Source organism: Brienomyrus brachyistius, chromosome 2 (genome assembly GCF_023856365.1).
Source record: "Brienomyrus brachyistius isolate T26 chromosome 2, BBRACH_0.4, whole genome shotgun sequence".
Lineage (NCBI taxonomy): Eukaryota > Metazoa > Chordata > Actinopteri > Osteoglossiformes > Mormyridae > Brienomyrus > Brienomyrus brachyistius.
In genome coordinates, this window is record NC_064534.1 from 23266672 (window position 1) to 23279818 (window position 13147).

Genomic DNA, 13147 nt, shown 5'->3' on the forward strand with positions numbered 1-13147 from the left:
GAATGTTTACCAGGTGGCATCTTGATGGTAATCCTGAACTACATCAATTGACTAATCTTAGTCTGAAGGAGCAGAGACCCTACTCTGAGGTGCCCCTGGATGTCCAAACTCCATGCAAAGTGAGCATGGCAACCCTACGGCAAAAACTCATTTTCACCACTTGTGACCTTGTTCTTTTGGTAATTGCCCACAGATCATGCCTATCAGTGAGGTTAGGGATGTAGACCAGTAATCCACCAAATTCATCTGACGGGCATCAGCTGGTTGAGGAGGGCAAACAGTAACCGGTCCTGCCGGTTCTTGGGACCGGTGTAGAACCACTATCTTGTCTGCAGCATTTCTGAATTGTCTATGTTTTTCAATACTGGTGCCTACCAGCAGGTTCTACGAAACTGTTTCCATACTGTAGGTGTGAGTTGAATTCGTTGTGCACAGACACTTCAGCCAGATATTCCTAGGAAACTTCTTATTGGGTGTTCCTGGCCTATTTAGCCTCCTCTCCATGCACTGAATGAAATGCATATGCAGAAGGAGAGCAGTTCATTTCTGCGCCGATCTACTCACCTGACTGTCTAAAACACACAGCCTCAAATCGGATGACTATTACAAAGTCAACCATTGGCCTTAGTTGGACGCCTTTAGCGTTCTGGTTCCAGTTATGCTTAGAAGCATTCTTGTGTTGGTACATCGGTTCATTACATGAAGCTTGTTACATGGATAATCTTTAGCTTGCACAGAAGTCTAATAAGAGTTCACTACTCAGCTTTAGATCTGGGAGGTCATTCTTCCCAGATACACCCCTTCATTGTTCCCCATATGGCCAATTACGTCTCCCAGTTGAACCAAAAGAGGTATCATTTTGAGCATCTTACCAACATCTTCAAAAAGGACTGGGTATTCCAAACTTCAGTTCAGTGTACACATGCAGACAACACTCTGTACCTGGCCCCTACCTTATGAGTGGAGAGCTCACAAGAATCCATGTAGCTAATTTAGAGGGAATTCTGCCAGATTACTCGAGTGGCCTAACCACCATGCCACTTGCTGGTGGACAGAACTCACAGGTTTAACGAGAGCGGTGGGTCCCAGTATTGCTGTTCTGTCTAGGGTTCTCTGGTTTTTTTTCGGTACCTGGCTTCTACTGACAGACCTGTTTGTCAGAGGAAACCTTATAAGCTCTAGAAGACATAGATCTGTGGATCAATGAAGCACACAAACCCATCCACCACATCCAGAGATAATACTGAGAATTGAAAAAGAATTTTTTAAAAATAGCAAAAATAGTAGCTGTAATATGTTATTGTGTATATGTATATATATATATGTATATATATATGTATATGTATATAATATATGTAATATGTAATATGTTATTAGCCTGTCCTTGTTTGTCATGTGAATATTGAATGTAATTCTCTAATGATATTTCTGTTACAGTGTCCCTACAATGAAAGCATCCCCAGTATAAAAATACCCATGGATACCATGGAAAAGGAGGTTTTTTTAAGTGATACAACGTCTGACAGTAAGTAATTATTCCTGATTATAATCATGTGTTAATGTTTGCCTTTTATTTGATAGCAAAAATATGAAAATAGTAAAGAAATCCATCCAGTCATATCACCATAGAATGCTAAATGATTGCTACAATGCAGTTCCTAAAAAGGATTGTGTAAACAACTGTGATATAACATTCATTTATTTTTCATTCTTTTAATTAAGAATATGAGTATATGCAGATTATGTTAAGTCATACATATGATGGAAAGCAAACGTCTCTTTTTTTCCACAGAAGAGAAGTCTCCAAATTTGCTTGAAAGAGATTCATCATGCTGAATAGCTGACAATGTATGACCTTACTGTAGTGAAATCATATATTGGTTTAAGCAATTCTATACAGTAGTATATAGCAATAAGTCTACCAGTAAGGGCTTTTTAAATTGACTGATAGTACACATGTGCAGTCATGGGTTAATGAAAATCTGCAGGATATGTAGGAAACAAGTTGTAAGCAAACTTTAAATTATATCAGGAAATTATAAAGTGTTGACACTTTTCTTAAATATAATGTAGCATATGTTTTAAGCTGACCTCTATCATTACAGATTTCGAGTGACCAGTATCGAAGGAGGAGGACATATTTTCCTATATCATGATGGACGCAGAGTAATATAAGAACAAGAATGGGAATGTTTTGAGATTTTTAGAGCAGTATTTTACCATGCTGAATTGCAGCCTTTATTACAATTTTGTTTATAACCAAAAGCAGATATTAGGAAATAAACATCCTGTTTATGTTACTCTGCAGTCTGTTTTTAAACTTTAGTTTTTAATGATTTTTAAAGTTTCTTTTAAAGTCATATTTCAAAGATTCTGGATTGTAAATATTTTACGACAATGGATTCTTCTTGAGAAATCAGCATCAAAGACTTTCAAGTCTTCATTAACTATAACAATATAAATATAATATTCAGTTCTTCAATTGTTGCCAAATTTTACTTATGTAATTTTTTATTACAGATAATTGTGTTCATACATTTTTTTTCCCTCAGACACGGCATATTTGCTGTGCTAGAAATAAAATTATAATTCTCCAAGTGGCTGAAACACAAAATATGTTTTTCCATTTGGGACTGGCATCCCATCCAAAGGGCAGCCCCTGCTTTGTGCCTCCATGGTCCCTCTATGAACCTGACAAGGAAAAGCAGTTGAAAGATGGATGCAAGTTTTAACTTTTATACTCATTAACTTTTTTTTTTCAGTGTACATGGTGATTGATATTTTTAACATTATTCTCGCATATTGTTTTGTTTTGACTTATTATATAGCAATACATTTCAATGTCTAAAATGTAACACTGATATATTAAAAAATACTAAAAAACAAAGCTTCTAATGCAACTGAATTTGAAAAGGTATCTGTAAATGTAAATATTCTCTCTATAGTAACCTAGAGCCGGTTGATCTGCTTGAGAGAAAAATGCTTAAGGATTAGCAGATATGCACCCCGGGAACTGGTCATATAAATTAAACAAACTTCATGAAAATTAGAATAAAGTTCCTGTTTGATACTATGTGACATGATGTTAGGCTGAAGGGAATTCTTCTAGAGCTCTATGGCTATCTTACAGAACATTTGTGTAAATAACTGTGCTATAACATTAATTAATTTTTCATTCTTTTAATCAAGAATATGAGTATATGCAGATTATGTTAAGGGATTCAGACCTACTTTCAATCCTCTCAATCTTTATATCTAGGCTAAAAATGCACCTGTTTAATTTAGCTTACAGGCTCTTGGTAGTTACCCAACATAGGGATGCAGTCTGAGGTGTAGAGCTGGGTGGGGATCAGTATCACTGACTTTGGACAAACCGTACTGTGGGCCCTGTTGTTCTTGCTCTGCATGTGGTTTTGTGCTGCTTGGTTGCCGCCTCATGATTCCTCATTGATTCATCGTGTTTGTGATCCTACCTGCCTCTCCCTCCTTCTTTACTCATGCTTGTATGTTGCATTGTCATTTTTCTGTTCCACATTTATTGATGAACCTTCCTTATTCCCTCTTACCTGGGGAGGGAACAACCCAGAGGGCCGCATGCAAGGGAGCAGGTTCACTTGTGTATCAGCCTGCTTGTGCTACCCCACCTCCTTGCTGTCTGCCTAACATTATTTGCCCAACTGTTTGTCTGCCTCTGTTCTCCTGCCACCTGCCTGACTTCATCTTGCACTAAATTATGTGACCTTATACTGCTCAATGCTGACCACAGGTGGATGGACCCTCATGAGTTTGGTTTCAAGGTTTGTTCTTCTCTGTAAAGAAGAGTCTTTCCTTGCCATTGTTACCTCAAGCCGGGGACCAAGTATTTTGTGACCTTGTAAATAGCACTAAATATAGAATTGCATTGAACAGAAAGGCTAACTCAGCTATGTGACAAAGAATAAATGAATTAAAATGCATGATCTTGAAAATCCTTAAGAGGCAAAAAAAAGATGGTAAGTAAGGTTCAGTATGTTTATTTCAGTCTGCTCCCATTACAACAAATGGTTTCAGTAGTTTACACAGGAAAAATGCAAGATTAGAATTACAAAAAGTCACAAATGCATGGGTAATACTGTCTGGATAGACCATATATATTCCATATATCTGAGCTGTCTGAATTAAAAATCAAACTAACCAAGCTAATTTATTAAAAATTTAAACACATTATCAAACAAAGCGATTGTTTATCGTTATTCAGCAGCTAAACACCCATAAAATTATCATAATACAATTTCTCTTTCACGTTAAACACTTAAAAATGATAAAAGGTCACATATCTTTTGCTTTGTAAAGCCCCCACTTTAAATAGTTGGAATGCATATATGTAATTCAAGTTTCTTATGAAAATTTATACTACACCTGGCTGTGCAGAAATAGCTTAAAATACAACATTAATGATAAAACAAGTATTTATCCATCTATCCATTCTGATATATGCTACCGAAAAATGACAAATTTGAACTCATTCAGCGTTATTCTGACATGAGAACAATGTTTTAAAAATCATGGGGCTTGGCAAGTGTCAAAAGGAAAATGAAAACTTCTATTTAATGCATTTAAGGCATGCATTGACAGATCAGTATGAAAATGAAATAGAATGTGAAATTTTCAATAAATAAATCCTTTGTTCTGCACAACACATGAAACATACCAGTATAATATCCTAAGTCATGTACATATATCTTATTGCAGTCAAATGCGATGTGATTGCGATACAGTTCTTCCAAAGAACCTTATTCAATATGCTCTACATATATGGCAGCTTGGCTATACATATTCCTTATTTTCATTTTCTTTTTTCAGTGGAGAGGAACATTTGTTGGAACGTACATTCAGATAAATCATGGGTTATCAGTTTATCCATCTGTCTTCCAGCTGCTAATCTTGATCAGGGTCATGGGGGTAAAACAGCATATCTCAGGCAACACAGGACACAAGGCGGGGGTACACCTTGGATCAGGCACCAGTCCATCACCGGGCACACACACTCACACACACACACACAATTTCAAGACACCTACCCTAGCCTAACAACATGTGTGTGGTATGCAGGAGGAAATCGGAGTTACATGTGGTGTGCAAGCCATTGGAGGGACTGAAACCTGAACCAAGGCGGTCGAATGCTGGTGCTACCAGCAGATCCACTGTGACACCCAGTTTTGTTAGTTTAGCTCTTGTCTGTATTGCAACTGAACATGGTATCCATAAATAAAAGTTTTGCTGCTAGAAAATAAGACTTATTTTTAAGCCATATCCAGAACATTTTCCAACTTTCCAATCTATAACCTCATGATCTTAATATTTCTTTCACATGATTTTTTTAAAAAGCTGATCTTAGAATCAGAAGCTTATAAGTGTCTGTGTGAAAATTCTTAACATTGACATTAAATGTTCTTATACTCTTAAGCTCAAATATGACAGATATTTCACAAATATATTGTGTACATGACAAATTATACATATATTACAGGAAAAGTGGTGAGAAATATCTAAAAATATTAATCTTAGTCTTGCCACTGTTGACTGCAACAAAGTTCTTTAAAGTGACTGTAATTATATTGAGGTCTTTGGTATTTTTTATTCCAGGCAGAATAGAATGTTCATTATTAAAGTGAACCAGCACTTTCTATTTTCTGTTCTCTTTCTATTTAAATTTTAAAATACAAGTTATCCAGGCTTGTTGTGAGATATATTCTATCAGGTTTGGCAGCATTTAAAACTCATCATGCCTCCTCAGAACGTTCTTGAAATGCATCTTTCCTCCACGGCTAATCATTAGAATATTTGTGCTGTCTTGAACGTGACACAGGTAAATTCCTTCCTCCACAGTTAGTAGGTGGCATGAACCACCTTTGAGTCAAACTATTTTTACTGAAGATTTTTCTCAGGACAGAAACTGCAGGAGAAATAAAAGTGAGCCGATCAGTTGTGTTATTGGGCTCTGAAAAAAGGTTACGAGATTTTCAAGATTTTAGAAATGTGGTCTGTATGAAACCTGACCTCTTCCTCATCCTCAGCAGCTTCAGAGAAGAAGGGAGTGGGACTGCTGCCATTCTTGCTGCAGGACTCACAGCATAGTTTGTTGTAGTCTGGGATTGAACAATATCGGGCTAGAACTTCCATTTGGCAGAAAATGGACTTATCTCCAGTGCACTGTTCATCTGGGAAAGAAGGCAAACATGCAAAATCATTACAAGTAAATTAAAACTAAGTTGCACATGTTACACACAAATGCAATGTTTGCAGTTTGACATTGTGCAATGAAAGTTACAATGAAATCCCATTTGGCTCAATCCCTAATTGTTGAAGTTGGTTCAAAACTTACACAGATTTAACATTAAATTAAGTGCACTTGAGTTAAACATTTTATTTTTTCAAATAACTTTAGGAGTCTGTTTTCAATAATATATGAAAAGGTTTCAGTAGAAAGGCAGCATTTGTGAGGACTGGCACTGATGTTGGATGTGATTTGCCACCCAGCAGAACATGTTTCCACTGCTCCAGAGTCCAGTGTCAGCGTTACAGCAATCCATCCAAAGCTTGACATCGCACTTGGTGATATGAGGCTTGCATGCAGTCGCTCAGTCGTGGAAGCCCATTCTATGAAGCTCCCAGCAAACAGTTTCTGCGCTGGGGTTAACGTCAGAGGAAGTCCGGAACTCTGCAGTTACTGAGACAACAGAGTGCTGGTGCACCTTGCGCCTCAGCAGTCGGCAACCCTGCTCTGCTACAGTACTTTACATGGTCTGTCACTTTGTGTCTGAATTTCATTTGTTCCTAAATGCTTCTACTTTACAATAATTCCATTTACAGGGAATATCTAGGAGGTGGCATGGTGGTGCAGTGGTTAGCACTGTTGCCTCACACCTCTGGCACCCGGGTTCAAGTCTCCGCCTGGGTCACATGTGTGTGGTGTTTGCATGTTCTCCCCATGTCATCGTGGGGTTTCCTCCGGGTTCTCCGGTTTCCCCCCACAGTCCAAAAACATGCTGAGGCTAATTGGACTTGCTAAATTGCACATAGGAGTGCATGTGTGAGTGAATGGTGTGTGAGTGTGCCCTGCGATGGGCTGGCCCCCCATCCTGGGTTGTTCCCTGCCTCGTGCCCATTGCTTCCGGGATAGGCTCCGGACCCCCCGCGACCCAGTAGGATAAGCGGTTTGGAAAATGGATGGATGGATGGGAATATCTAGCAAGGAAGAAATGTCACAATGTAAACTAAAAGTGGTTGCAGTTTCAACATGGTTTTATTGAATGTTTGCGCACGGCACAGTCTTACTGCAAAGGTGACATCCTATGACAGCACCACGCTTGAATTCACTGAGCTCTTCAGAATGACTCATTCTTTCACAAATGTTTGCAAACCTGACTGCGTGGCTAAGTGTTTGATTTTCTACACTTGTGGCAATGAGTCTGAATCAAACATTTGAATTTAATGATTAAGAGGTGTGTCCTAATACTTTTGTCCATATAGTGCATATTACCATACATAAACAAAAATATATAACTTGTAGCTCATTTATCATTGGGTTAAAGGAGGGAAGCTACAATGAATTGCATTGTACTTATCTGATGAATAATACAATGGACCATGTATCCCGGATTAGGGAGACCAAGGCCTTGCCCTAGAGCCAGACCTGGGCCTGCCACCTATGAGGGAGCTGTGGGGGTCAGATACAATTTTGATCCGGAGGTGGTCGAAGGCAGGGGCCTCGACAGACCAATTGTCAGCTAACTGGCTCTTGGCACGGGGAATGTAACCTCTCTGGTGGGGATAGAGCCTCAGCTGGTGTGGGAGGTAGAGAGATACCAATTAGATATTGTTGGGTTCACCTCAACGCATGTCTCAGGCTCTGGAACCAAACTCCTTGGAGAGGGGCTGGACTCTATTGCACTCTGGAGTTCCTCTCATGGTGAGAGGTGCTGGGCAGGGATGGGTCTACTTATAGCCCCCAGGTTCGGTGTCAGTATGTTGTACTTCGCCCCAGCGAATGAGAGGGTCTCCTTCCTTACTTCCTAATAATACTTCAAGTTGAGGGGTGGGTTCTGGCTGTTGCCTGTGTGTAGGCACCAAACACCAGTTCAGAGTATAAAGCCTTTTTGGAGACCTTGGAAGAGGTGCTCAAAGTAAGTTGTCCTTTTGGGGAGTCCATTATTCTGTTGGGGGACTAATGCTCACGTGGGTAAAGACAGTGAAACTGTGATTGGGAGGAATGGCCTGCCTGATCAGAATATGAGCAAAGATCAGTTATTGAACTTCTGTGCTTACCACAGTTTGTGCATAACAAACATCATATTGGAACATAAGAGTGTTCATAAATGCACCTTGCACCAAAACACCCTAGACCACAGTTTGATGATTGATTTTGTAATTATATCATTGGATCTGCATCCGCATGTTTTGGACACTCAGGTGAAGATGGGAGCTGAGCTGTCAATTGATCACTACCTGGTGGTGAGTTCGATCCGATGGTGGGGGAAGATGCCAGATAAACCAGGTAGACCCAAATTCATAGTGAGGGTACGCTGGGAGCATCTAGCAAAGGCCCCTGTCCAGGAGATCTTTAACTCACACCTCCGGCAGACATTCTCTTGCATCCAGAGGGAGTCTGAGTCTGAATGGACTATATTCCAGGCCTCCATTGCTGAGGCAGCTGTGTGGACCTCTGGCCATAAGGCTGCTGGTGCCTGTTGTGGTGGCAATGCCTGAACCTGGTGGTGGACACCAATGGTAACGGAAGCTGTGAGGCTGAAGGAGCCCTTCCGGGCTTGGTTAGCTTGCGGGACTCCTGAAGCAGCTGACAGATACCAGCAGGCCCAGTGGAAAGCGGCTTTGGCAGTTGCTAAAGTAAAAACTCAGGTGTGGGAGGAGTTAGCAGAGGCCATGGAGAAGGATTTTCCATCAGCCTCGAAAAGATTGTTTCAAATAGTTGAGACGCTGCCTTGCCTTTTTGGACTGGGTTTTTAAATGCTCAGTCCATCACGGGTCCACAGAGACCCAAGTATTTAAAGCTGCTCACCCTCTCCACTGAAGTCCCATTGATGTTGAGGGGAATGTAGGACCGCTGCTGTCTCCTGCTGAAGTCCACTACCAGCTCCTTAGTTTTGCTGATGTTCAGTTTTCCTGATACAACAATGCCAGGTTCCTCACCTCCTTAGTGTAGGATGTCATCACGACAGCGCAGCAAGTGCCCAAAGATGCCATCTGGACCTGGGACTTAAGTGATGTTCTCCCGTTGCAGTGCCCTGCACATATCATGCTCTGCAGTGGTGATCACACTCTCATCCCTGGTAATGTCACTGCTCCCTGTAAGCAGAGTGTAACCAACTCTAGCTGCATGGTTAATGTCAAAGAAGAACTTGCCCATCTTTACGGCTGAGGTCATTGAAGTTGTCAAAAAACTCTTTAGTGGCAAGGCTCCAGGAGTGGACGAGATCTCGGATGCTCTTGATGATGATGGGCTGTCTTAGCTGACATGCGTCTACAACATTGCGTGGATGTTGAGGACAGTGCCTTGGGATTGGCAGACTGGGGTGGTGGTCCCAATTGATAAGAAAGGGGACCTGATGATGTGTTCCAGCTTCAGGAGGATCACACTCCTTAGCCTCCCTGGGAAGGTTTATGCCAGGATACTGGAGCAGGGTCTGTTCATTGGTTGAACCTCAGATCCAGGAGGAACAATGCAAATTCCATTCTGATTGCAGAATGCTATCATTAGTTATTTTACATTTGTGGAACAGAGCCCTTTTCCTCCTGACATTATTCTTACGGCGTTCATTTCTGTGTGTCTCTATGTTGGGTGAATGTGTGAATATTTGTTTATGTATGCATGAGGGTCGGAACGAATGCTTGTGTATGTCTGCCCCTGTTTGTCTATATGCATGTGTCAGGTCGGGTCTTTGACTCCAACTGAAATGACATCTTGGTCTCTATTCCCCCCCGCCACACTCCATGCCGGTGGATAAGGCCCCCAGCCACTGGTGCGTTGGTGGTTCTTGATGTCCGGGGCTGGATGCTCGGGTGGGTACTGGCTCACTCTCGGCAGTTCCCTGGCGGGACCTGGCCCTCCGGGCTCTGTCGGGCCCCTTCTGGGGGGTGGGGGGGGCCCTTGGATCTCTGGGCCCAGGTACCGGTCTGCCCTGGTGTGGCCGGCCGTCGGCGGAGCCTGTGGGCTCGCCCGACCCCCTGGGGCTCCTGCACTGTAGCTGCAGGATGACCTCCCTCCAGAGTTCTCCTCTGCCCTTTTCTGGGTGGGGGCTGCATTTTTCCTTGCAGTGGTCCTCCGGGGGCTCCCATGTCTGGGGGGGCCTCTGGATGTCTGGGGCCTAGGTCTCCTCCATGTCACACTACTAGACATTTACATGGAGAAACTATATGAACATCAGCGCGCTCACACACACAGGTGTGCACACAGGGGTACAAACAGGTACTCACAGACACACAGTGTCTTGATCGGCTGTTGCTTCTAAATATATAATGTAATACTAGTTATATGTACTGTTCAAAACATTTAACGTTCATTGTGATTCGTACAGATGTTGGTTATTGTTTTCTCTTTTCAGCAGGTATTGAAGCAGCTTATCTGTGTTTTTCTTTTCTCTCCCTCTCTCGCTATCCCCTTTCTCCTTTTTTTTCACCCTCTCTCTCCCTCTCCTTCTCTTGAGGAAATAAATAAAAATAAATAAATAAATAGAAATAAAGCAGTCCTCCGCAGAGGGGGGGTGGTAGAGGGATTAAAAAAAAAAGAATGCTAGAGCAGGTCTTCATCCTCACAAAGATACCGTGGGGTTCATAGGAGTTTGCTAAACCAGTCTACACGTGTTTTGTGTTTGATTTGGAAAAGGCATATAATCATGTCCCTTGGGGGGTCCTGTAGGGGGTGATTCAGCAGTATGAGGTTTGGCGTCTGTCGCTGCGAGCCATCGGGTCCCTGTAGAAGTGTAGTGAGTGTTTGGTTCACATTGCCAGCAGTCAGACTCATTCTTGGTGGGTGTTGGACTCCACCACGCTGTCCTTTGTAACCCATTCCGCCCATAACTTTTATGGACAGAATTTCTAGGCATATCCAAGGGGTAGAGGGGGTCTGGTTGGGGGGTCTCAGGATTGCATCTTTGCTTTTTGTGGATCATGTGGTCCTGTTTACGTCGTCAGGCTGTGACCAGCATGCACAGGAGCTATTTCCGCTGAGTCTGAGTTGCCCAGGATGAGACTAGAAAAGGGTGGATTGCCCTTTGGTCAGGGATGAGTTGCTGCCTCAAGCAGTGGAGACAGAAGGTCTCGGGGTCTTGTTCACAATTGAGGGAAGAAGGGAGATCGACAGAAGGACCGGTGAAGCGTCGACAGTAATGCAGAGCTTGTACTGTTTCGTTGTGGTAAAAAGGGAGCTGAAGTAGGTAAAGCTTTCAATTTACTAGTTCCTATCCTCACCCATTGTAATGGGCTTTGGGTAGCAACCGAAAGAAGAAGATTGTGGATACAAACAGCTGCAATGAGTTTCCTTCCCAGCGTGTCTGGGCTCAGCCTTAGAGAGAGGAACTCAGACATTCGGGAGGTGCTCAAAGTAGGACCGTTACTCCTTTGCCTTTATAAGGGCCAGCTGAGGTGGTTCAAGTATCTATTTAGGATGCCTTTTGGGCAGCTCCCTGGGGAGGTGTTTTGGGCATGTCCAACTGGGAAGAGGCCCTGGGGCAGACCCAGGACATGCTGCAGGGATTATATATATGTTGGCTGGCCTGGGAGCACCTTGGTATTCTCTCAGTGGAGCTAGAGGAAGTGGCTGGTGAGAAGGAGGTGTGGGCATCCCATAAATGCTTAACAATCAAATAATTAGGAATGCACTTGCTCTCCAGTGTTGACTTACCATGGCACAAGCTGCGTTTACATGGCCTGATGGCTTCTGGTTTGTCCCCACTGCATTGACCCCCAGTGGGGCAAGTCACCAGGCGATGCTCCATACCCTCTCCACAAGTCACTGAACACTGAAATTATATTAAATAATAAATAAGCTACTTCCAATCATCAGGTATATTCTAAATTATTCACATAGCAATACAGCATTTGTGAATGTGACATAGCTAGTTTATTGGTTAATTAAGGTTGGTTAATTGATTATGGTTCTCACCTGTCCTTCATCTAGTTTTGTTATTAGTGTATTAATACTTTAATACACTAATAACTACTTCTGTTCTGCTCCCCAGTCGGTCATTGTGGCTGTTGCCCTGTGTTAGCTGTGGCATTGTTAAGTGCGGTTAATATAGATATCTCATGTTAGTTATTATATGTTCCTCCCTACCTTTGCTATTCTAGTTTTCTGGTGTTACTTCCTGTTTTACTTCCTGTTTTATGAGTCTTGTTTTGCTCCCTTGCTGTGATCCCTGTCATGCCCTGATCGTTCCGATCCTCCTGTGTGTCATGCCCCCTCAGTTGGCCTGTGTGGAATCCCCATGTTTTCTGCAGTTTCTAGTGGTGTTAATTAATCTGGTGTACATAAAAACATAAGAATAAGAAATTTACAAACGAGAGGAGACCATTCGGCCCATCAAGCTTGTTTGGGGAGAACTTACCTAATAGCTCAGAGTTGTTAAAATCTAAAGCTCTGATTTAAAGGAACCCAGGGTTTTAGCTTGCGCTACACTAGCAGGAAGACTATTCCATACTCCAACTACATGCTGTGTAAAGAAGTGCTTCCTCAAATTCACTTTAAAATGTTCTCCAGCTAATTTCCACTTATGGCCATGAATTATAGTATTTAAACTGTGATTGAAATAGCCGTTTGGCTGAACAGCATCCAGACCTGTTAGAATCTTATATACCTGGATCATGTTCCCCTTTAGTGTCCTTTGCTCGAGGCTGAACAAATTCAGCTCAGCTAACCTCTCCTAATAAGACATTCCTCTAAGACAGTGGATCTCAAATTCGGTCCTCGGGCCCCACTGCCCTGCTTGTTTTCCTGCTATCCCTGCCCCACACACAAGTCCCAGCTGTCTTTCAGCTTCTGATTGACTGAACAAACCTGATCCAGGTAATCAGCAGTGCGTGGGGCAGTGACAGCTGCCAAAATTAACCTCAAATTTAACCATGTTATGATCACTACCGTCCAATGGTTCTA

The 13147-nt window shown here is 42.2% G+C and overlaps 2 protein-coding genes across 5 annotated transcripts in view; one reads left to right on the forward strand and one right to left on the reverse strand.

Annotated features, from left to right (window-relative positions):
* Positions 1-4006, forward strand: part of LOC125722625 (electrogenic sodium bicarbonate cotransporter 1-like) — a 27111-nt gene extending 23105 nt beyond the window's left edge. The window contains exons 21-23 of the mRNA XM_048998809.1: positions 1438-1525; positions 1793-1848; positions 2106-4006. Coding sequence (XP_048854766.1) covers positions 1438-1525; positions 1793-1836 — 132 coding nt within the window. The 3' untranslated portion in view covers positions 1837-1848; positions 2106-4006. The remainder of the gene's footprint in view (positions 1-1437; positions 1526-1792; positions 1849-2105) is intronic.
* Positions 3998-13147, reverse strand: part of adamts3 (ADAM metallopeptidase with thrombospondin type 1 motif, 3) — a 54056-nt gene continuing 44906 nt past the window's right edge. For 3 of the 4 annotated variants that reach the window (XM_048998795.1, XM_048998808.1, XM_048998790.1), the window contains exons 21-22: positions 11900-12017; positions 3998-6200 (exon numbers count right to left, since the gene is read on the reverse strand). In XM_048998795.1, coding sequence (XP_048854752.1) covers positions 5992-6200; positions 11900-12017 — 327 coding nt within the window. In that variant the 3' untranslated portion in view covers positions 3998-5991. The remainder of the gene's footprint in view (positions 6201-11899; positions 12018-13147) is intronic. The other variant, XM_048998803.1, reaches the window with a different exon arrangement.